Here is a 26,067-nt window from a genome sequence, read left to right as displayed (position 1 = left end):
CTCTATTTATATAGCGCCTTTCTAGACCAGGGTCACAAAGCGCTTTGACAGCCATTCACACATACTGATGGGAGTAGGCTGCACCACACGGCACCGAATCTGCCCTCAGGAGCAATCAGGGTAAAGTGTCTTGCTCAGGGACACAACGACACAAGCTTGTCTGGAGCTGGGATTGAACCTGCAACCTTTTGGACTGCAGGCAACCACTCTACCATCTGAGCTATGACGCCCCCGATGTAATGTAATGTAACTTTTCTTGCATTTTGAGTATATTTAACTCAGATTCAAGTTAATTATTAAGTTATGACTAGTTTCAGATCAACTTAAAAAAACAACAAGTAATCTATGCATAAATGTTCTGCAAACTGCTATTCTAACTAACCTATTCACAATAGCGCGGTCAGAATGAAGTGGGTCAGAGATGAAGACTGAATGCTATTAGCATATATTCAGTTATTTGTGGATTTGTCTTCAGATTACTAAAATAAATGTCATGTCTCCTTTCTTTACAGTGAGAATACTAGTAAAAAGACTGATTTTATCTGTCTGATAATAAAAGATCATATTCAGTTAAATAATGCTTTCGTCACTTTTGAGTATGGAATTTGTGAAAATAAAGTGAAGAGCAAGGGTTAAGCCCAACGACAAGGAAACCCTTATTGCATGAAATTATTATTATTTTGATAGACTTTGATAGAATTTTTAATCTCATTTGTGTGATCTTGATGATAATTTGTTATGGATCGATTGATATACCTCTTATCCTTCTCACATTGGAGAAATGTAAGTTGTTTTAAATAGTTTAAAAAGCATACATACACATATTAGAACATACAGTACATGTGTCTAAAAAAATAAAAAATACCTAAAATGATAAAGAAGTAATATTTAATATAAATCAATAGATTAATCTTATTTCATCATTAAATGCAGGCCATTAGACAGGGGCAGTATGCTGTTGCATATTATGAACAAAGTAAAAAAAAGAAAATTAAATCTTGATTATTATTTTTTATTTATTAATTTTACTCTGATCTTAAACATTAACCTTACACACCCAGGTCCCTATCATTTAAATGTCCTTTGTGCAAATTTCAGCCCCCACTATCTGAATCGATGCTTTTTGGTTATCTTAGAAAACACTTAAAATGTCACAAAACAGTTTTGTGTCCATATAAGGTTTGCAACTATAGTACAAATGTCTACTCTTCATTCAATTCTCATAAAGGCAGAACACACCAAGCAAGTCGTATGTCAGATCTGAAAACGGGTCTAATCAGTGAGGATCCCTAAAGTCTCAGTGTCTGAACTTCTGATGTGGATATGCAAGAGACCAGTCCAGAGTATTCAGATGTTCAGATGATCTTGAGGCAGAATATTGTTGATGAAATCAAGATGACTGAAAAAGACCTGATTCTCATTAAAATAATGATGCAGACAACATTTGCCCTGTGCAGACGCAACATAGTGTCCGGCCCACATGTGATGGAGATGCTGGACCTCTGGCCTGCTCTCAAAATTGAATCTCAGCTAATTCAGTTCAGTGCTTAATACAAGGATTATCTAGATTATTAAAATTGATTGAAGAAATGGATAATTCATTACGTTTTGTTTTCGTTTCATAAAAGTGTATTCAGAGTGACCTGACCAACACGTTCTATGCTGAGCTTGACCGCCATCTTTCGCATCTGATGACCTTGTTCAGACGGAAGGCTTCCAAAACAGTGATTCACTTTTATCTTTTAGAGCTATTGTTTGTGTGACTGCTTTAAATATTTTAAAATGTTATCATTACATATGTCATATTATTTTCATGTTAATAGGAACTCCATGACATCCACACAAGGCGTACCACTGTCCTCCACTGACTTCCTGTGATTTTGTGTGAGGATCCCTCTGAGTTTTTCAGAACCTCCATGGTGAGTCACCACAATATTTCATTCTACGAGCATCAAAATATCATATTTTTCTTGATCTTCTAGAATAGTACATTTTCACTGATAAGAAGACATGTTCAGTATTCTTAAACATCAGCCAAATTGCTTGCAAATCTTGCTTCTAGAGTCAGTAGATTTACTCATGTGTGTTGATCATTGGGTGTGATTTTTAGAGTCTGGAGTTTAGCATGAAGTCTATAATATATGAACACGGAAACATTCCTACTTTGCTTTTCAAGAGTGATGTTTGAGTAAACTGTATATTAACCAACTGTTTAAAGAGGAGAGAATAGTTATATTACAGAATAGTAAGAAGAGTTGAAATTCATGTGACTGGTATACATTGATACAAAGTAGATTGTCTCACACATAAAATGTCAGGATGTAAATTCAGTGACTCCACTTCACTTGCGCAACAGAAAATTTTATTTTGTGTTCTTTTAATGTGGAAACTGCAGTGTTTGGTAACTATTTTGGATTATAGAACCTTTCCACTTTATTTCGTCTTATTGAAAACTTCTTATTTGAAGTACTGTTTACAATATCCACTTTATTTTTTAATTTAAAGATGTTTTGCCTCTAAAGTAAAATCATTACTTCTGTTCTCATCTAATTTATGCAAAATAAATGCTCCAAAACATTACATTATACATAGATTTGATTAGTTGTTTCAGTATAATTAACTTCAATACCCATTGAGAAAAAACTTCTGCTATATAATATATACAGTAAATACTTTTACTGTGAATTCAATTTATACCGCTGTATGTATTTAAAGTCATAGCACCCAGCACTTGTAAGTTGTTTATTACAAAAATGAAATTGAGCAGCTTGACCAAAAATTGTCTAACGATCTCTATCCTTCATTTAGGAAGACGAAGAGATGGAAGATGTGTCTGTGGCCCTTTTACTGTCATCAGTCCCCGGGACTCAAGTCCACTTCACTACCATCCTGTGAAAGTCTCAATCGTCATTGAAAGTGACATCGTTGACAGTTGCCCTGGTCATGTTTGGACTGATTTATGACCTTCATTTGAGTTATCCAAAAGATCTGACCAACACTTGAGTTCATTCAGAAGATTTTACTCGGTCTAGATGGTGCTAAACTGTCACCCATGTCGCTGACTCTCAAGAATTACTTTGTGAGACGTGAGTTAGTGCAGTAGTGTCTGCACAATGTGCCTTTGTTCTGGTGAACATTAAATTATTAATACCATTTTTTGGTATTCTACATCTTCTTTGAAGGTAATACAAATTACTGTAAAATGCATTTGAGATGTTTTGTCCTATTTTAGCAAGTTTGTTCATTTACTTTTAAGTTCAACTAACTTGTTAAACAAAAGGATTAAAACTGGTAAAATCAATTATTAATGTAAAACATTACAAAACTCAAAATTTAAAGTGACAGTAATTAAAATATTTCAGTTGGCCCAAAAATAAATGATCTGTTATCAAAAAGTACAAGTAGAAAATAATTATAATTTTAAAATTTTGAAATACTTGAAATAAAAAAGGTGTCAACTGATTGCCTCAAAAATGTTAAGTTCTGTGAACTTGTTTAGGTCTTGTCATTGGGTAAAGAGGCAAATCATTCTTTAGCTGTGGGAAAAGTGATGGATATTTAAGATAAATAGGAAATTCTACTGGCTGATGCTCAAATACAGCTTCTCCAAAGAAAAATGTAATTTGAAGGTTTTTTTTTATAAAGTCATGGTAAATGACTACGTGTATTTTACATGTATTTAATTGTAGCTCCCTCCTTCAGTTTTGAAATTAAATAGGATATATTGGATTGTCATCTGTCATTATTTATTAAAAAGCAATATTGCCAGATAAAATGTTTTCATTGGAAAGTGTTTAGCAACTATTATGATTTCATTTAAATTTAAAATGACTTCTGCGCCATTTTGACGGACTACACGTTCAAGTGTGGTCGCTTCTGATGAGAGGCTGCGAACGAGGGTGTGAATCTACTTGTCTCATGCCTCGCTCTGATTGGCTGGGCTCATCCACGTAAAACCTCACCAGTCGTAGTGAAGTGTTCGCTCGCGAGTGCATCTCTGAGGTTGAACAACCTTGCTCTACTTTCCTCGTCTCTTCGCTGTGCTCACGACGTGAAGCATGAGGACGGAGGCGCTTCTAATGCGGAGATTCACCGGAGCGAGAGTCCGGTGGTAACGCGCGCGCGCACGCCTCAGCAGCACCGGGCAAGGCGCGCATCGCCGCAGTGGATTCAACCGGTGGCAGCGGCGCCCACGGAACATTACGCGGAAAAATCGCACGACTTTCTAAATGCATATTGTGCATTGATCCATCGGAGCGTGTGCGAGCGACTGTGGAGTAGGTGAGTGCCGGGCGACTCCTTCCTCAGAGACCCTTCATTTCCAAGGATGCTGTTGGGAAATGCCTGGAGACGGAGATGATGAGATTTGTCAAAAGGCACTTGAACTCCTGTCAGATCTTTGTTCCAAAGGGGAAGTGCAAAACGAGAACTGCCTGGATTTTATCTACTATTTCCGAGACCTGGCTCGGCCACGCTACACGGACTCAGGTGAGCAACAGCTGGGCTCCATTCATTGAGGAATTCTGCTCAGGTATCAAGAATAGAAGATGCTTTTTGGTTATTCGTCTTGCAAAAAAGCCTCGTGAATTCATTGAAATTCATTTCCACTGTTATCTCATCACATACAAGCATCTCTGCAATGCTTTGCAAATGGTCCAGTAGACTGGTGTGTGGCCACATGATGCCTGGATAGTATTCTTGCTCCAGAGTGAGCAGCGTGCCGGTATACCGCACTTAAAGGCGCAGTCAGCAGTTCTAACAACCTTTACATAACAGCGTCAAATTATCTGGAGAAGAAGTCTGAGAGTCATAGTCACTGGACATCATCTGACTGTTGATTTTCCCGGTAATAAAGTAATAAAGCTCTCATCAGTGGAGGCTGGTGAATAATATTCTCGGTGGGGAGATTATCTGCTTATACCATTTAAATGAACAGTCGAAACTAGTGTTCTGATCTAAGACCATACTAATTGCTCGTATGAATCAGAACGTTGGCAAAAAAAATGAATTATGTAATAATGTAAATTTTGTTCATATCATTCAATTATTTTCCATTTGGCCTAATCTTCACACTTAGAGTGTGTCATCTTGTTCTTTCTTTTCATTTCTCTTATTTTTATGAATAATCGTCTGTATTGCTGTGTCCAATTGGAAAAACAATTTCCCGAAGGAGTTCTACCTAATCCCTTATGGGTGTTAAGAGTAAGATGGAGGCCATCTCAGTGTCATTGGGCGAGTGACGGGGGACACCCTGGAGAGGATGCCAGTGTGTCACAGGAAACCCACAAATACAGACAACCATACCTACGGACAAGTACTCAATCAACCTCTGTTTTTGAATGTGGGAGAAAACTGGAGTACCCCGGAGTAAATCCTTGCAACACAGGGAGAACATACAAACTCCACACAGAAAAGTCAAAAGTTGGCTCCCTTCGGACCTGGAAGTGGACCGGCAAGCTTCTTGTGAGGCGTCAACCACATGTTAAAAAATATATATAAGAAACCCATTCTCTGTGCCAGGACACCGGAGACACTTTCTAGCCACCAATCACAAATAAAATATATAAAAATATGTGAAATTGAAAATCCCAACGGTGGGAATTGTACTGTCGAAAGCCTGCCGAGCAAATTTCAAAGAGCTAGCAACTTACTGACTGGCAACTATCAGGGTCGCTACTTTCAGCCCCCGGAAATCATAAGAGACGACGCTGATTATTTTCTCATTACATTTGCACCAGTTATGATTGGCCTGGGTACAGAAACTTGATGGGCTCTCCAAACAAGCCCCGAGATAAACTCAATTTACCAGGATTATAGACAGAACAAGAATGTATAAATGCAAATATAGTTTAACAGTGTGATGAGTTCTACAAACATGGAAAATCAGTACTGTTCATGATCATTTTCTAATCAAAAGATACTTTTTAAAAAGATGTAAAAGTCTAAAAGCCAGCGGGAGGTTGGCACCCCAGCGCCCCCTATGGGTCAGCCGCCACTGGCATTTATCTTTCCATCGGTCCAAGCATTCATCCATCCATCCATCCATCCATCCATCCACCTACCCATCCATCCAGATTTTACTTTTACGCGACTATGAAGTTACATTTTTATTCCAACCAAAAAACAATAACTGACTGAAGGGAAGTGTCAGGACTTGGGGCAGGAAACCCAAATGCAGAGGCAGGTAACCGGAATGAAGAGTAAACTAATTTATTAACAAAAAGGCTAACAAAAAGAGCAGGCAAAAAGGCACAGAGAAAAAGGTACAATAACAAAAAAAAGCAGGCACTGACAAAAGGCAGATACATTGGCCAGAACTGAATAACTTGACTAGGGCAAAAACACACCACAGAGATTTGGCGTCACCACAGAGACTGCTTTTAAACACACAACAATCAAGGGGAACAGGGATCAGGTGAGACGAAGACACAGGTGACACAAATCAGGGCTATCACCGCATGAGGAAGTAAAAGAAGACAGGGATCAGGACTTCACAATAAGACCAGGAAGTGAGACGAAAGGGAACTTAAAAGAGAGAACATGACAGTATCCCCCCCATTGCTGACTACCAGGCAGCCAGACAAAAAATAAATAAAATAAACGATACACTTAGAATAACAATGCTGTGAGTGCCCTTACAAGAAACACAAAACAAACAGCTTGAACCAAGATATAGTCTCTTAGATTTATTAAAGTTTTTAATTAGTAAAGGGTCCAATACGACCCGAGCAGGAACCTAAGAACGTTCTTCGGGACCGTACCCCTGCCAATCCACGAGGTACTGAAAGCCGCGCCCTCGACGACGAGCGCCCAGGATTTTACGGACTGTACAAACAGCCTCGCCATCGATGATGCGGGAGGAGGTGGAACTAGGTCAGAGGTTTGGGCAGACGAGATACATGGAAGGTTGGATGGATACGCATAGATGAGGGAAGGCGTAGACAGACAGATACTGGGTTGATGACCTTGGAGATGGGAAAATTGAATGTCTCTTGTAGATAACTTTAACTAGCTTACCATCACTTAAAATATGAACATTAAAAAAGATTTGTTTTATACCTGTTTCATAACTTAGTTTGTTGATTCCATTGCTAAAAAGGTGCACTTAATGCACGCATTTCAAAATTCTGTTTAGTATCATTTTAACTTGTATAAAATTATGATTAATACCATTCTAAATATTTTTTACAATTTGATGTCATTTATTTGTTATTTTCACTCATTAGATAAAGTAAGTCTAACACCCCTTAGCACATGATAGATTGAGATTTAAGCCTCTTTTCCTCTGCCGTTAATCTATATTGAAGGCTATTTAAAATTCAGTTTTAGTTAAGCAAGATGCTACCTTATTCCCCCCATGCCAAACTGTCTATGATTGCCAAACACGCCATTATGCCACATATGACTGTCTATGATTTCATTATATGCCATATTTCCATATAAGGTAAGGTAAGGTAAGGTAAAACTTTATTGATCCCTCAGGAGGTCTCCTTCGGGAAATTGTTTTTTACCAATAGCCAGCAATTTTTCATAAACAATAAAAAATAATACATAAAAAATAAAATAAGAAGAAGAACATAAAGAGGAAGAACAAGATGACACAATCTAAGTCTAAAGATAAAGACAGAGAACATAGGTCAAGGAAAGAAAAACAACAAAGACAAAGGATACAAAGACTAACATGGAACAGAACATCCAGATACTCTCACTGCACTCCTGCCCCCGAACTCAGAATTGTACTGGGTAGGAGCATTCGTGCACTCATTCTGCTTCTCTGCTCACTGATGACAGTGTTCAGAGGATGACTGTCATCATCCATTATGGACAGTAGTTTGTTCAATGATCTCCTCTCAGCAACTGTCACCAGTGAGTCCAGCTTCATTCCAACCACAGAGCCAGCCCTCCTGATCAACCTGTCCAACCTGTTGACACTCCTCTTGGACACATTTCCACCCCAACACACCACAGCATAGAACATGACACTGGCCACCACAGACTGGTAGAACATGCAGAGGAGCTTCTTGCAGATGTTAAATGATCGAAGCCTCCTCAGAAAGTACAGTCTACTCTGAACCTTCTTATATACATGGTCTGTGTTGCAGGACCAGTCCAGTTTACTGTCCATCCACACACCGAGGTACCTATTGTTGTCCACTATCTCCACATCGTCGCCTCTGATGGACACTGGATGTGGCTTTGTCCTCGACCTCCTGAAGTCCAAGACCAGCTCCTTGGTCTTTGAGGTGTTCAGCTGCAAGTGGTTCCTCTCACTCCAGTCCACAAAGTCACGTATCAGACTCCTGTACTCGTCTTCGCTGTTGTCCCTGATGCATCCAACAATGGCAGTGTCGTCAGCATACTTCTGGACGAGACTCAGCTCTGAGTTGTAGCAGAAGTCCGAAGTGTACATGGTGAAGAGGAGAGGGGCCAGTACTGTCCCCTGAGGTGCTCCTGTACTGCACACCACAGTGTCAGACTTGATGTCCTTCAGCCTGACATACTGTGGTCGATCAGTAAGATAGTCCGTAATCCAGGAGACCAGACCAGGGTCCACATGCATCTTAGTCAGTTTGTCCTGCAGCAGAGTAGGTTGGATAGTGTTGAAGGCACTAGAAAAGTCCAGGAACAGGATTCTCACTGAACCGCTTCCTTTATCCAAGTGGGAGTAGGTCCGATGCAGGAGGTGAAGGATGGCATCTTCCACACCAACTGCTGGCTGGTTGGCAAACTGCAGGGGGTCTTGCGCGTGCTGGACTTGTGGCCTGAGATGTTTGAGGACCAGCCGCTCCAGTGTCTTCATCAGCTGCGATATAGGAACGTCTATGATTGCCATACATGCCATATTGCCAAATATGACTGTCACCCACCAACCCGCCCATCCATCCATCCATCCATCCATCCATCCATCCATCGATATATTCATTTATATACAGAACAGACTTTCACCTCCTGCTTGCTGCTTGTACCCTTTTATGCGATAGTATTACAGCTTAAAAACATTCCTAGTTGCATAATCTACTTGCAATTTTTCAAAATTGAAAACTCTTTATGTCTTTATTTGTTGACTCCTCTTTCAAACGGCACAATGTTCTAGAAGACAGAAGTTCCATATATTGCTTCTTCAGCACTGCAATTCCTCCTACACAACATCACAGCTGAAATAGCCAGCTTCTAAAAATGTCTGAGCCCCTTTGTACTCCGTTGGTCTAAAATCCTCCCAGGTGTCCTCACAAATGCAGGCACAGGCCCAATTTCTGCGGCGCTTTCCAGTACCACTTAGGGCTGAGAGTCTTCAGATGGTTAGTGGCTCATCTTTTCTCCCAAATCACACACATACAGTATCAATCCTCACACGTTCTCAGAGGACAGTTTGTCTGTTCCTGTGTGAGGCCTTTGGGCACCACCACCCACACACATTTACTTTTGAGCTTGTAAAATTAGAAAGGAAAAGGTTCATTATCAAAAACTTAAAGAGCGACTGACACAGCAAAGATAAAAGCTTTGTTCTGTGTATCATTGTGAATGTAGTCAGCAATTATGTAACATCAGTTTGGTGCAGAGAGAAGCACACATATTTTAGCAAGAAGGAACATGGATTTCTTTTGTCATATGAAACCCTACATAAACTCAAATTTAACACTGCGTCAGAGGGCCAGCTTGACAATGTGGTTGCAGTAGACTAAGAGAGATTTGCGACAATTGGATATATTTGGAGCCTGAAATGGTTTGTTGGCATGTACTCTTACTCTTGTATTATTCATGAGTTTCATTAAATCTGTTTTTTCTTTTGTGTGGTGTGTGTCAGAGAAGGCAAAATATATTCACACAACAGACAACAACATAAAGTACAGGGGTTTCCATGATTTATGAAACCAGCGTCAGTACCACATTTTACCAGCTTAAAGAAACACAATGGTTCTCAACTCATTTAACTCCTCTGAGACATTTCTGTGGTTACTATTGTAAATCCTGGCATCAACTGCTTTTGTTACCTTGGACGTACTTTTTTGCCCGACTCAGTCATTAGAGGATCAAACACAGAAGTCAGAACAAATGATGACACAACAAAAGGAAAGAGCGACAATAAAAAATACATTCTTACACACACATGAGGTGAAAATATGTGAAGACCCAATTTTATTATTCCACATTTCACAGTAAATGTAATTGTGCTACTTTTTTGTACTTGGCATATCATTGACTTGAAAATCTATCATTTGTTCGATTACAAGCAGGTTATTTAGCTAAACACAGTAGAGACAGTCAGATGGATTGGAATAGCGATAGTGGTTGGATTGTGTCGTGTCCTCTCTGAGCAAGACACTGATCCCAGATTGCTCCTCATGGCACACTGCATTGCAGCCTACTCCCATCAGTGTATGATGATCACATTCTTCGTGTGAATGATCAAGTGTGCAGAGATGGTGGTTTAAGAAACATTAACAGATAATTGCAGGCATCCGTAAAGAATGTTTGTGGCATGCAACAGTTGTCTGGACCGCCTTCTGATGAAGAAATCATGCAGCGATCCGCTGTGTTACTCAGTGATTTGTCAACACTTGTGTTTTCACTAAAGCTCCCAACCTGAGGCTATTGCAAGTGGGCCGCAAAATCGTTTCCAAAATGGTATAATTTTTTTGTGGGAGGGTGGATGTAATTATATCAAAATAAAAATACACATAATAATGTTAAGTTTAAAAGGATATTAAAAATATTCTTTTCATTATATTGTTTTTCCTTCGAGTATTATACGTGTGACAATGAAATGAGAACGTATTATAATGCCTTCGTATTTATGGGGTCGGAGGTGGGACGCAAAGGTTTTTGAGACTTAAAAGTGGGCCCTGAGTTGGAAAAGGTTGGGGACCACTGCACTAGCAGAATTGGGGCACTGACTACTTCTGTTCTCGGAGCATTTTGCTACTTCCTGTTTGGGGAGAGCCGTGTACTTCCTTTAGATCGCTTTGATTGCCGAATCAAAGGGTTAAAAATGTTACTAAAAACTAATTAGTGTTAAATTATTAGCAATAATTATAATTTCGATTTTCCTTGTCCATGCTAATCATGGTTACTTTATGTGACTTGTGATGAAAGTAGTGTAGGCTAAAGATGCGTGAGGAAAATTTAAAACAAAAGTAAACGTTAATTGTACATATAAAGTGCTATAAGTATGTATCGTCTAGTTTATCACTTCACTTCATTGGTGTTGGAAGGATGAAGTGAGACGTGACTGACTTGATAAAACAATGAGGCTTATTGTGACTTTGCAGCACTAGCAAGATAAAGGCAAACACTGCCCTCGGCCAATCACTATAAACCACAGTCCTCATCACATGCATTATCATTGACATCACTTGAAAGAAGGCTTTTATGAAACAAGCTGACATTGATATTGTTATCTTAAGACTGTTTGCATCCATTTCATCACACCTCCTGTCATCAGGTAACCCGACTCATTAAAGATATTTGGGTTGATTATCATATTGATTAATAACCTTTATCACATGTTTAGAATGTTTTTAAATGAGCATAATAAACATATGACACATGGTCACAAAGCTTTGTTCAACTAACAATGTTATGTTGCAGAGTCAGCACGTCGCAGGTCAGTCTCAGCGCCCGCACACAGAACGACGCACAGCAGGTTAATAATAGACAGCATTAGGATGATACCGCAGACTAATGCTATTACAACTCTGCAGTAGCATCCAAAACGACCGATCTCACATGACCCCTTAAAAACTATCAAAGGAACAAGCAAAGTGTAATTAAAATAAAAGTGGGATGGTCACACAGCTTTGTAATTTTGTTGCTGGACCTTACATGCACAATGGTATTCAACTAAAGTCCGTCAACCGAAAAAGTATTGATGGGCCACACCGACTGTAGATGTTTTATCACTAGGTCGTTATACAGTGCACACATACCACCACTAATAGAGTCAAAAGCTGTTTTAAAAGTCCCAATAATATTTAAAAATGGTTTATTGTGGAAATACTATGTAACCTTCCAAACAAGCTTCTAAATCATGTGTTAAAATCGTTTGATTTTGTACACAATATTATAGCTCCTGACAGACTCCCTCAAAAAATGTTTGGATCCAACTGCAAAACCAACAAAATGTAACCATCCGTTCCAAGTCCCATTGAAGCTAAAAGTTTCAAAAATATCACCGAAATAAATTTGTTTTCAGCCAGCAGTCCAGGAATATCATCAAACCTTCTTGGCAGAGTTAAAAAACATTCTAACCAATAACAAAAAGGGACTTAACATGATGAGAGTGGGCCAAATACAAACCTATAACAAAATGGCTTTGCTCCGTTGTATCAGAAAAACAGTAGAAGATCAAAGGGTTAATTGGTCAATTGTCTTTTAGTTTCTCTCTATTATTTATCAATAAATAAATCTCCTTCCTCAGGGTGAGGATTCCCTTCTGACTGGCTCTCAAAAGATCATCTATTTTCAGTGAGATGATTCATGATCTCATGATGCCGGTCCTGGTTCACACCTCACCTCCCTTTCTTGAGGGTGGTGAGCACAACCTGTGCTGAGATGAATAAATCCAGAGCAAAGCACTAAGTGTCTTTGATAGCAGAGATTCCAACACGGCACATCAAACTTGTAATGTTCACATGAAACATTATAACAGTTGTCAAATTTTTATGAGAATCGGAGCAGCAGCAGACACGATACAATTAAGGGTACTTTTTTAATTCATAATTCTGGATTTGTTTCAATGTGTCTTCTGACAGAATTCTTGTTCATTAGCTTCATGTCCCAGACGGTTAATCATATATTTTTAAAAAGAAAATAAATGGCTTATCTTAATATTAATCAACGAACAGACACTCAGGCTCGAAACCACTGCTGTACGGAGAGCCCTGAGGAAAGTAAATGCACAAAAAGCTTCAGGCCCTGATAACATCCTATGACGGCTGATCAACAAATGAGCAGACAAACTGGCCTGCGTTCTCACAGACATCTAAAACACGTCACTGATCCAGGACATTGTCCCCATGTGTCTTAATGTTTGCCTCGATCATCCTAGTGCCCAAGAAACCAACCCATGCCTTAATGACTTTTCCCCGATTGCAGTAACAATGACCATCATGAAGTGCTTCGAGCGGGTGGAAGGACCACATCCTATCTGTACTGCCCAAATCTTTTGACCCTTTACAGTTTGTGTACCAGCCCTTTGGGCCTCAAAACTGGCCTACAGGGAGGAGGTGCAACATTTGGTGGACTGGTGTGAGGTGAACAGCAGCATCTACATCTGGTCGGGGAGCTGCAAGGCCTCTGACTGGAAGTCTCTGTAGAGAGTGGTGAGGAACCACAGAGAAGATAATCGGGACACCACTCCCCCCCATTTAGGACGTTCCAGCAAAATCATGCTGCCTAAACAGAGCTCAAAGAATTCTGTCCGACCACGCCCTCTATGGACTGTTTTCTCTCCTGGCGTTTGGCAGAACTCACTGCAGAACAGAAAGATTCAGCAACAGCTTCTTCCCTCTGGCCATCAGACTACTAAATGCAATGTAAAATGAGCTATGCAATATTTAAAACATTATTTATTTATTTTATTTATACTATATTGCACTATTTTTAACTTATTCATATTTATATTATACTTTTTTGTATACATTCAATCTCTGCTGTGTTTTTTAACGGTTGCCACGCAACGGTGTTTTTCTGTGCAATGACAATAAAAGGAAGTCTAATCCAGTGACCAGTTTGACAATAATAAGTCTCATATTCGAATTTGATTTCTTATTTAGAAACAAAGTCTTTGTACCTGATCTATAGTACTCATTACAAAAGCCTCTAAAAAATGGTAACATAAAACCTAATCAAATTTTCATATTTTTCTGTGATTTCGCAGACGTGTCGGTGAGCCTCTTGTCCCTGGTAGTCACTGCCTGTGGCTTAGCCCTGTTTGGGGTCTCACTCTTTGTCTCCTGGAAGCTATGTTGGATCCCATGGAGGGAGCGGGTACTCTCGCCGACAACCAAGGAGCCTCAAGGCCACATCAATCCCGGCATGAGCCCTCTGCCACCTCAGCCTGTCCCCAGGCAGCCAGTCTACACCGCCGTGGATCCCCCTGTCCTGACCCGCCGTGAGTCCTCGCAATGCAGCATTCCGATGGAGCCTACTCCGATGGCATCTGTGGTGTCTGTAGAGGCTCCGGTCACACCAGTATCGCCTCCTTCTGTGGTCATGGCCACGCCGGAGGCAGCCATGAAAATCAGTTACACATCTCCAGACATTCCTTTGGATGCCCAGAACAAAACACGGGAGAATGGGGTTCACACTAACCCTCGTATACAAAGACAAACCACTGTACCTTCACCCTCCGGCCACTCCATGTCAGAAATGGGGTCAGTAGTTTTTTCTTTAATTTCATTAATTAATTCAATGATTTCACCTAGTTAAACTATTCTGAAGTAATGGAGGAATATTGACAAATGCATGTGTTTATTTGAAATAGATTTCTGAGGAAAACATTAACTTGTTATCATCTTCATCTTCTGCAAAAGTAATTCAAATGTAGGGTTAACTAATGAAACGACCTTGTTTGGTTGATGGTTTTACATTTTATTATTGAACATTTTTTTTCCATACTAGATCACCTTCTATTCTAACAACCCAAATAATGAATATGTGTCTTGTCTCCTGCTTCCTCAGACAAGGATCCATCCGCAGACACATGAATTTGTCAAACCCAGACTTTAATGTTGCTCAGTTCCAAAGGCAAGATTCTCTCACCGGCATGGGTCTAGGCCTGGGTCGCCTCAAACCTGAGCTCTACAAGCAACGCTCTTTTGAAGGGGAAGACGGCAGTAGGCGAGGAAGAGGCTGTGGACGTCTCATCTTCATTCTTAAGTTCGACTGCGACCTGGAACAGTTGATAGTGAAAATCCACAGAGCGGAGGACCTCCCGGCTAAAGACTTCTCTGGAACTTCTGACCCCTATGTAAAGATCTACTTGCTGCCAGATCGGATGACCAAGCACCAGACCAAGGTGCACCGCAAGACACTCAATCCCATTTTTGATGAGGTCTTCCTGTTTCCTGTGGCTTACTCTGAGCTTCCCACAAGAAAGCTGCACTTCAGTGTCTATGACTTTGATCGCTTTTCGCGTCATGACATTATTGGCCAAGTGGTGGTGGACAACTTCCTGGATCTTGCTGACTTCCCTCGAGAGACTAAACTGTGTCGTGAGATCCAGTATGTTTCTACGGTAAGTCTGGAGTCCATCATTGTCATCTTAGTTGTTTGCTTTCATTACAATATTACTCATGGGTATATTTTACATCTTCCAGGAAGTGATGTGCATTTACCAGAACCAAACAAAGTCTTAAGTGACCACATACCCTAGCTCAGGGTTAGGACTGTACTGCCTTGTTCAAATAGAAAGTGACTAATGACAGTTAAGATTAACATGTCAATGAAGCCGATGGAATGTTTACCTCATTTCTTGCTTTGTTTGTTAACAGCAGGATTGATTAAGAGACGCTTCGATTTCAGTGTTCTATTTTTCCATCTGGATTTAGGAAGGTTTTGAAAGTTTGGTCAATCACTGCGTCCATCTCCATTAAGAAATTATAAAAACATCTACATATTATTCCTTTAGAAGTACGAGTTTGACTCCACTTGCACGCAGAAGGTACCTTATTATAATTCTTTGGTGGAGTACAGTTTTAGTTTGGTTAAGATGGTGGACTATCTGACTTGGTCCTATAGGTCATCCAAAATCAATCAATCACTGACAACACCATTGGTGAAAATCTGATATAAATATAGATATAGTATACCACTTTCTTCAAAAATCATATAATGATTAATTAATGATTAGACAATAAGTGGTATCAATATCAATAAGTGGAGGTCATCTATGTCTTTATTTTTTAATGAACATATTTCTTCATTATTTATTATCTATGATGACATACATGTGCAAATTTAAAATGTAATCACAAAAACACTTTAATAAACTGAAAAAGTACTTCCTATTAGATAGCGAGGATATTAACAAGTAAGACAATCAATATTGATCTGGTGCATATAGATTGTATAGAAGACAATATTTTTTCTCTGTGCTTCACTGCACCTAAAACAGGACTCACAGTCACTTAGACTGACCCTGACAGTGAAGGTGACATCCCTTCTAAACATAGGCCTGTGTCACCATTTGACATGACATGACAGAAAATGTTCCTTAGCGTTCAATTCAATTCTACAGGTCCCACCTAATCACATTAAGCAACATTGGCAATGATAAACTTCCCTCTAACCGGTCAGAAACCTAGAGCAGAACTGGACCGGCTGGAAGGGAGAAGAGAGACAGGAGGATTGAGATAGCACTAAAGGGGGATAAGAGAGATTGTAAACTTCTGGCTGACCCTTCAATCAATAGAAACTTTATTGGGGACGAAAAATGATTTCATTTGGTTCCCAAAATCATTGATATTGACACCGTTTGCAGCAGAAAATCATTTGACAGTCGATGATCAGTAGCAATCTTCCTGATTGGTGTGATCAGTTATCACAATTAACGGTTTCTCAGCTCTCAGCTCTGATGCTACACTGAAATGCTTGTTATTTTCAAAACCACATATATTCACTGTTAACAAGCTAAACATAGAAGCAATGAAGCAGGGGTTTGACAGCCATAGCACCATTTTGTAAGAACGATAAAGAGGGAACATGACAATGGCATGTGCTTTGCTTTATTGCCACAGTTAATTTCAGAATGTGTTTTATGTAATGTGTTTGGAATCAACATATGTCCCCTAATATTGTTCCAAATAATCCTCGCCAATATGAACAATAATCTGCCCTTCCACAGGGGACGTGAACTACTGATTGCACAATTGTCCCCTCCTGTTCGTTGCCAGGTAATAAACCACAGACACCAGTTGCTATGGCTTTAAGATAAACCCAGGAGCATGAACTCTGTTGCAAGCTACATTTTACGTGTAAGAACTGGTGTTTGTAAGAGACGATTAAGAATGGAACAAAATGAGGAATTATGCAGAAAAGAATACGATTAAGATCTTAGATCAATTGGTTAAATCTATATAAAAAAATATCAGAAGCAAACAAACTTTTTGTTTATTTTAGTTTAGTTTACTTATTATTTTCATCATAATTCCTTTTAAGCCACTAAATATATTTAGATCTATCTATCTATGCACCGTCCATCCATCCATCCATCCATGCACCCACCCACCCACCCTGCCATCCATCCATCCATCCATATATAACAATCCCAGCAATAATAAGAAACTATTATAAAGCTACTCTAAACAGTGACAAAAGATGCCCCAAATGCTATAGTTAAAGCGTGAAAAGATCACCGACTCGTTTAAACATCTGGATTTGCGTGTACCATCGTTTTTAGTAGCAAATCAATTCAAAATAGAAGATGAGATCTTATTTATGTCTCATTTACATCTCCTAGATATAATTGAGCTCTAATCGAGACCAAAGTGGTTTTCTTATTCTTCTCAAATGTCTCTACTGAGAATTAAGCCTCACAGTGAGTACTGTGCAAGTTCTCTAAATACTCTCACAGCTTTCTCTTTTCCTGATCGCAACTGAGAAAAATGAAAAAAATTTCTCAATTTGATCTTAGTTATATCTCAGTGAGAAATACTGTCTCTCTCTGCTCACTATTTAAGTTCTCAGATTATCTTACAGTTATCACTTTTCTAGTGGATCAGCAAAACGAAAAATTAGTGCAAGCTCTCAAATGAATCTGAATATGAGCTCAAGAAAGCCTTTGTCGACAAATGTAGGGCCAGAGCAGGCCTGTTTATTGTTTTCAAAATAAAAGTTAGCTCAATGGTTCAAATGGTTAACATTTGTTTACTGGACATTTTCACTTTACTTGATATTTGCACTATACTAGATTTGCACTATTATGACACTTGTGACCGATTCACTGGTTTCTCATTTGTATGGATGGGAATTCAAGTTCAAATAAAAGAAACAAATAAACAAATATGAAGTACTATGTGATTATTAATTGATTAATTGAAATTAATTCAATCTACTGTGAAAATACTATACCGTTTCAACTTTTCAATATTTTGTATTGTTTTAACAGTCATTTCTAATTACTAAAAATAAGTAATTTTTAAATGTATTCTCAATTTGTTCTCGTATTTCTCAATACAGCCTGGATCAGGTGTTGCAAAGTGCTCGCTATCATTCTCATATAATGCACAAGTATGGAGTGTCATAGCTCAGATGGTTGAGTGTCGGCCCGTGCTATGTTCAATCTCAGCTCAGGACCAGAAGTGTATTGTGTATTGTTATAAAACTCTCAGATTGATCTCATGTTATTCTCTTTTAATTCTCATTCAAATAACCAACACATAATTAAGCTCAAGGGGATACAATTGTGAGATCTCCTCTGTTCATCCTGCTTCTCAAGTATCGCTCAAATGGTTTTCTCAATTCAACCTCCTTTGCCTTCCTGGTGTCTCTTTTTAGCTTATGCCTTGCTCCTAAGGGTCCCTTAGGAGAAGTAATTCAGAAGCAGAATGATATGAAAATGAAAATGAAAATTGATCTCAAGAGATTAGATTGAACAACAGATGAGCAACACATTTTTACTGTGGGTGAGGCCCCAGGTGTACGGGCCAGCCGAGGCACGCCCACTACTGCATAGACCCAAGAGTTTCTCAGCGCCAGATTGGCAGGACAAAGCCCAGCATTTTTCCAATGAGCGTCTAGTTTAGCTGCAATGGTAACACCTTCCCTATACTTCTCCATTAAAGGTCAATGGGATATTAAAGCATCAACAAGTTGATGTGGTCTGCCTCCTAATTACTTTTGAGACCCCTGATCAGGAGATTCAGATTTTTTTTTTGCATTGGACTCCACTACGCTCCTTAATCACAGCTCACATGACTGGCTGACAATGACTAATTAAACTCCGGCTTCCTGGCAAAGAGAAGCGAGAGAATGTGTTGTTAGGAGTTATCTTCAGCAGACACATTGTGCTGTCTGGTTCTCACCTCTTTATTGGAGTTATTTTGAGAGCAAGTGATAAGTGAGCTTCTCTCTGCAGCTGAGGGAAAGTTTCTATATCTAGAGAGTGGAAAAAGGAAGTCTTCAATAAGAAAACACAATTATTTTTGAGTTTTGAGTTTGAGATTGCTGCAGAAGTTCTAACAGTATTGCTGTTAACATGAAAGTCATTCAGCTCACACGATGGCGACAAGAGCTCAAATATGTGTTGTTTTGTTCTTTTTTATGTTTTGCTTGTGAATGTCATACTATGTTTACTCCTGAAAGGGAGATTTTTTGTATTCTTTTTGTACAATGTAGTTAAAAGAAAGAAAGAAGAAGTATAATTGACCATTTTGAAGAATCATTCCATGCATGATTCATAGGAGCTTTGTTGTTTTAAAATACATGTCAGCTTTAAAGACCTACTTTTGATATATGGATATACAGACCATGGTATAAAGGTTTTTCATTTATTTAATGTGTACATACATACGTAAATACATGTATACAAACATGTACACCCTCGATTTAGGTTTGCCAACTGCCAAAGCAATTTGATTGGTTGCTTGCTTTAATAGACTGAAATAATTCTTGTCTAATTCTCATTTCATGATTTTCACCTCAGAATGACTGTAATGATTTCTAAGGCTCCTATCATAGCAATATAGAACAGCAAACAGTGTCATCCAGTAGGCTCTGACAATGAGGGAAATGTTCTTGATGCATCATCACACCATCAGTAGTTTAAACTATATGGGCTCCTGAGTAGAAGGAAGAAAAATAAGGTATGGAATCTTCAGACCGAAAATACACCCACAAACTTTAGGAGCAAAATGACTGGCCTCTTTTTCCTAAAAGGTTAATCTATTTGGGAGATGCTCAAAATACCAGACAGCCTTTGCACATTGAATGGAAATAATTGGCATCGCATCTTGACAGGTCCCTTCCAAATTTCTCCCTGTTAAGGTTTTGGGTTCTTCTGTCCTTCTGAAGGGGAAAGACTGAGGAAGTACTTCATAGATTACATTGTGTTATTGACCAAAGATTCCATGAAATTCCCTCACAAACCGTACTTTGCACATACTATAAAAAGGGCTTTATGTCTTGTGCAAGTTATATATAATATGATATGGTTTATGTTTTTATTTTTTTTGTAACTTGGGATAAAATATGGAAAAGCTTGACCATATTTTAATGAAGTAAAAAGTAAAATTATACCAGTGGAGGTGTATTTGGGCCAGTGATAGTTGGTTGGAGATTCTTAGTGCAATGGGCACTAAGAATGCTGAAAATACTGAGTCACCATCAACCGTTGCAAAAACTATCTTTCTTGTAACTCCCCAGGACAATGTAGACCTTGGGGATCTTATGTTTTCCCTCTGCTATCTACCAACTGCGGGAAGACTGACGATAACAATGATAAAGGCTCGTAACCTCAAGGCCATGGACATCACGGGTGCCTCTGGTAATCATCAAGTCGATAACTTCACTAACATAATGTGTGCGTTGTTTTCTGACCTGTTCTATTTCCTCAGATCCTTACGTGAAGGTGTCGCTCATGTGTGAGGGTCGCAGGCTGAAAAAGAGGAAGACGTCCACAAAGAGGAACACTCTCAACCCAATCTACAATGAGGCCATTGTCTTTGATGTCCCGCCAGAGAACATTGAGCAGATCAGTCTCTTAATTGCAGTGATGGATTATGACCGGTCAGCAACATTTGTAGATTTTAGATGTTGAGTTCTGGTTGTGATTAAATATTGTTTTTTTCTTTTCACCACCTGTAGGGTCGGCCATAACGAGATCATTGGTGTGTGTCGGATTGGCAATGATGCAGATAATCTCGGCAGAAACCACTGGAGTGAAATGCTTACATATCCCAGAAAGCCTGTTGCCCACTGGCATCCACTTGTTGAGGTATATTCTTTGAACCATCTTTCTCAATTTTAAACTAACCTCCCTAGAAAATTATTCAACCCATTGTGGAATTGGTTGTCTTTAAATACTAATGTTTCAAATACATTTTTCCACAATCATTCATTATAATTGATAAAATGCTGATTTTACTGGAAATATACAGGAAATTATGTCAGAGGGTATTTACTGTATCTATGCAAATGCAGCTGTTCAGTACATTCGATAGATTATTTTGGAAAAATTAAAGGATTTCAACAAGCGCTTTCTTGCTGGTTGTCCCAATAAAGAATAATACACATTAGTTCAGTGGACTTTAATGATTTTACACTGCTGGCATTGACATCTTAGAAATCCCAGTTATGAAAATGTAACTTATACAAATTAAGTGGAAAAATAATGTTTTATTTGCTAAATAACAATATTTTTGGACTCTTAAAAGAAGATGCAGCATGGAACCCCAGTAACATGTCGAGTAGGGCTGTTGTATCGTGATATACTTTTATCACGTTACTGTATCGATGGTCAACCTTATTAAATAATGCAAAGCCAGAGTCAAACACTACACACATATCCTTGTTCCTATAGTATAGCAATATATTGTACTTCTGTCTCTGTATTGTGATACATATTGCATCACCAGATTCTAATACATACCTCTACTGTCTATGACTGCATACAGCTTTAATCTCCATTGCCAACAGAGTGAGCTGATCGTATATAAATCTCTATTAGCATTACTTTTTGTTTCATCATCCTTAACTCATACTAAGTAAATAATTGTAGATCCACACTTATTATATTTCTGAACCAATAAATGATCCAAAAGAACTTCATTAGCATTTATTCGTTGTTATTTGTTGCTTTATTTGGAGAATAAAAAGAAATATCTCTAAGCCATTCTTCAAGCACGGCTCCCATTACAAAAGCACTAATTTATGGGAAAAGGAAGAAGCATTACGCATTCCTGTTATTTAACAGTTATATTCTTCTTCCCACACTGATTAACATTATGACAACATTCAATAATGATCAAGGATATAAATATGTTGCTTGACAATAAATTTAGCTTGACAATAACTTTCAAAAGCAGCTGTAACTTCAAAGTAGGTCAGCACTGAAAGCAAGCTAATTAGTACACAGTAATAAAGCTTTGCGTTTGAGCAATGTTCTGAGGAGATAAAACATTTCCAATCGACCGACAAGCAAGAAATTATAGTGGATAAGTCACTCCAGTACAATAAAACTGTTGTTAAAAGAAACATCAATGAAAAAAAATCTTTAAATAAAAGAGAGACGTGAAATGTGGTGGTTAAACTCAGGTTCACTCTGCTCCTGTCCCCAAATTCAGAGTTAGCCTAAATAGCATGAGGAATGAATGGGTCCCTGAGTCTATTAGTGTTGGATCTAGGAAGGAGCATTCGTGCTCCATCTGCTTCTCTGCTCACTGATGACAGTGTTCAGAGGATGACTGTCATCATCCATGATGGACAGTAGTTTGTCCAGTGATCTCCTCTCAGCAACTGTCACCAGTGAGTCCAGCTTCATGCAAACCACAGAGCCAGCCCTCCTGATCAACCTGTCCAACCTGTTGACACTCCTCTTGGACACATTTACTCCACAGCGTAACTCAGTTATACGTCAACGAGACTATTTGACTCATTATGATTTCAAAAGCTTATTTAAGACCTAAACAGGAATAATTGCTCTAGAAGACATGACCACTGTCTTTGCTCCACCAGCTCTTTCCTGCTAAATCATGATCACCATGTGTCATACTTGTTCAGATATAATTCGGCCTCAGGCACGACTGATTTAAATCCATTTGAAGCCGTTGTGCAAGATTTGCAGTTATAAATGCAATTATTATAATGTCAAATCTCTGAGGAATGTAAATGTGAAAGCTGCATTTAAATATCCTGCTCAATGTGTCATGGTGTGATGACAATGTTCTCCTTGGTCAGCAAGAATGAATTACAGATTTCAATTTTTTAATTATTTTTGGTTACTTCGGTTTAGTAAAGTGCTTTTCTACTCAAGTTCTGTGGTATAATTTAGACTTGTCCACTTCATGTTTGAGCTTCAGACCTTTTTCTGTTTGAGGGCAAACACAGAAAGCAAATATCAAACTTATACAACAGTATTTTACTGCTCCTCTCTCCATTAATATACAGTATATGTTATCAATACAATCCAGAGCTTTGGTCCAGCTTTGGTTCTGTTTGTCATGGGGATTAAGGCTCATATTTTCAGATGGTTCCAGGCAGGTATTATTAATTCCAAATAGGTCATAATGAAATGCTGTATCACCCACAGTGATCCTGGAAAACTGAATAAACACAAGCCCCAATTATAACCTTCCTAATTCAAATGAGTGGGAAACACAGAACTACGCATATATTTCTGTGTTACTGCAATACTTGCAGGGAGCTTTAGAGTCATCCTTTGGTATCCAAATTTCAGTATCACAGTACACATTTCTGAGGTCTGGTAATGACAGCAATACAAAAGCACAACAAAAAACATGAGGAAAAACATAGAGCGGTGGAAGGATACATGAAATAGGCTTCATTCTGCACAAAAGAGATGTACACTCTTAAGTTTACATACCCTGGTATAATTTATGATTTATTTTGGCCATTCTTCAGGGAATATGACTGAAAACACAAAAACCTCTTTTGTGGTAGTTGTGGATGAGGTTCTTTATTTTCTCAACGATGTCAAAGCTGCCAATTCTTCTTGGCAAAGCCTTCAGTTCTTGTAAGTTATTGGGCTGTCTTGCATGATCTGAACGTTTGATATCTTCGCAGAGTAGCCCAAATATATTGAGTAAAGGAGATTGAGATGGGCACTCCAAAACCTTCACTTTGTTCTGCTGTAGCCCATAACAGGTCGACTTTTCCTTGTGTTTTAGATCATTGTAATGTTGCAATCTCCAAAAAGGTCGTATGCGCAGCTTCTGTTCTAATGAGTGCAAATTGTCTTCCAGTATTTTCTGATAACATGCTGCATTCATCTTGCCATCAATGTTGGCCAAATATCCTGTCCCTGTATCTCACACATCCCCAAAACATGAGTGATCCACCTCCATGTTCACAGTAGACATGATTTTCCTTTTATCGTAGACCTTGTTGACTCTTTTCCTTAATGTAACGTTTATGGTTGTGGCCACATGGTTAAATTTTGGTGTCATCACTTGTCATCCAAATTCTTTTGTTCCAGAGGTTCTGAGGCTTGCCTCTGTGCTGTTTTGTTCCAGTGGTCCAATAAAAAAACACAGCCCAATATTTAAAATAATCCAAATTGGGCATAACCGATCTGATCTCATAGCTCATACTTTTACTCTTATTTTGATATTTCCATCTTTGTGTTGTATTCGAAAAGTCGAAATCACACAATTATAACTTGTCTTTTCTTGTTCTTCATGATAGTACCAGGGGACGACAGGAAGTAGCCAAGGAGGATCCTGTAACTCTTTGAAAACGCCTCCATCTCCCTAACAGAAGGCGACTCCTCACAGAAGCACACGATAAATCCTACGCCTCGGCATGTCCTCTGGACACTGTCTCTTTAAGAATATCATAAACTTACGATGAAAAGGTCAAAATTAAAAGAAGATAATACTGTCTGGAGCACAGCTCAACTGGATCAGTTGCATGTTAAATGATTGCCAAGTTTTATTTAAAATATGTTCCTAGAGAGAAAAAAGCCAGACTTCCACAGACATTTTACGTCTGTGAATCTTAATTTTTACAATAGTTACTGTTTTTTTTACATTGTCATGTGCTTGTTTGATGAGGTAAGTCTGTATTTGCACAATGTACAACCAGTCAAACTGCCAGTTTTTGTTTTTTTTATTTGGTGGTGATTTGGTGCATGAGGTCTTGGCTTGGTGGGAAATCTCCCAATTGATTTGTGTCTGGATATACTTCCGGAGTACGGTGTGTTGTTCCGTATGTTAATGTGCAGTGACGATTGATTTTTAGAGAAAGTACCTGTACGATGTTAAATGTTGTCAATAAATTTGATTTAATCAAAAGCTTTGTATGTTTTTGTTGTTGTTGTTTTGTTGGCATATTGAGGGTCTGGTTGTTTTCAACTGGATTTATTATTTCTAAAAAAGTACATCTGTTTGAGAAATACCTCACCGGGAAAAATGTGCAGTTAAAATATGTTTTATTTTTGCTTAACTGTTTCATAGACAAGTAATGATATATTACATAAAATATTCAACAGAAAAAGGCAGAGCAGTTGTATTTGTTGAAGAGATGAAAACAAGCTTTTTTTTTCGATGTCTTGGTGGTTTCTTTTAGCTCACATTAAAGCCGTAAGCAACAGTATAAGCCTGAACCGCTTCTGCAAGCATATTTAGATGCCTGTGCACACAAGCAGTAGCATCACCAGCAGAAATATGCCATAAAAGCAAAGAAGGACATTTCCAGATAAAAGGAACAACATTGTTCTATTTATTTCCCTTGTAGGGAGCAGCTCATGTTGGCCCTCAGGCTGAGCACAGTCAAGGGAGACACAATGCTGCTGAGCAGTAATCTAAAACCTTTAAAAATGTTGGCTGCACAAGTGATACAAATGCACAGTTCTGTTGTTACATCCAGAGCTTTGGCTGATTTTAAAAATCCAAACAATTCAACAATGTTGAAGGGCCCTATTTCTTCTAAGACTTGGTAGAGGGCTATTTTTGAGTACTTCCTCATTTAATCTCCCATTCTTTTCACGTTTCGGACTCATCAGCCAGTGAAGCTGCCCGATGTAGCATTCAGATGCAACAGCATCTGAACAGCAAAAAGACGCTTAAATTGTCTTGGGGGTAAAAATACAGGCAATTAAGAGAAAACTGTTGTACAAAACATGTATTTTTTACTAAATATATGAATTGCAAGATATTGTTGTGTTGTCACTTCTTTTATACAATATTGTGTTACACAACTGCTGCAAATTATGAGTTTGAACAGATTAAAGTAGAGAGATGTGTGCAGCACAAGTTTTATGCTTAACTCCAGTAAAAATATATTTTATTTTTAAACTTTAAATGATGATGCTTGAATCAATTTTAATTCAGGTTGTCTATCACAATAATAAGGAGATAAAATCAATTATTTTGGGACGAAGATGACCTA

The 26,067-nt window shown here is 38.6% G+C and overlaps 1 protein-coding gene across 1 annotated transcript; it reads left to right on the top strand.

The window, feature by feature from the left end:
• Window positions 1-3,992: 3,992 nt before the first annotated feature.
• On the top strand, window positions 3,993-24,971 carry syt9a (synaptotagmin IXa). The gene is made up of 7 exons (XM_087792916.1): window positions 3,993-4,488; window positions 13,880-14,375; window positions 14,683-15,238; window positions 20,365-20,485; window positions 20,556-20,727; window positions 20,806-20,935; window positions 24,364-24,971. Exons 1-7 carry the CDS (start codon window positions 4,341-4,343, stop codon window positions 24,430-24,432), a joined length of 1,692 nt encoding a protein of 563 aa, XP_087649042.1. The 5' UTR covers window positions 3,993-4,340; the 3' UTR covers window positions 24,433-24,971.
• The last annotated feature ends 1,096 nt before the right edge of the window (window positions 24,972-26,067 follow it).

The sequence above is a fragment of the Callionymus lyra genome, chromosome 6 (genome assembly GCF_982586985.1).
Source record: "Callionymus lyra chromosome 6, fCalLyr1.hap1.1, whole genome shotgun sequence".
NCBI classification, from domain to species: Eukaryota; Metazoa; Chordata; class Actinopteri; order Syngnathiformes; family Callionymidae; genus Callionymus; species Callionymus lyra.
The sequence above is the reverse complement of the archived record's forward strand: the minus strand, read 5'-3'. Positions and strand labels throughout refer to the sequence as shown.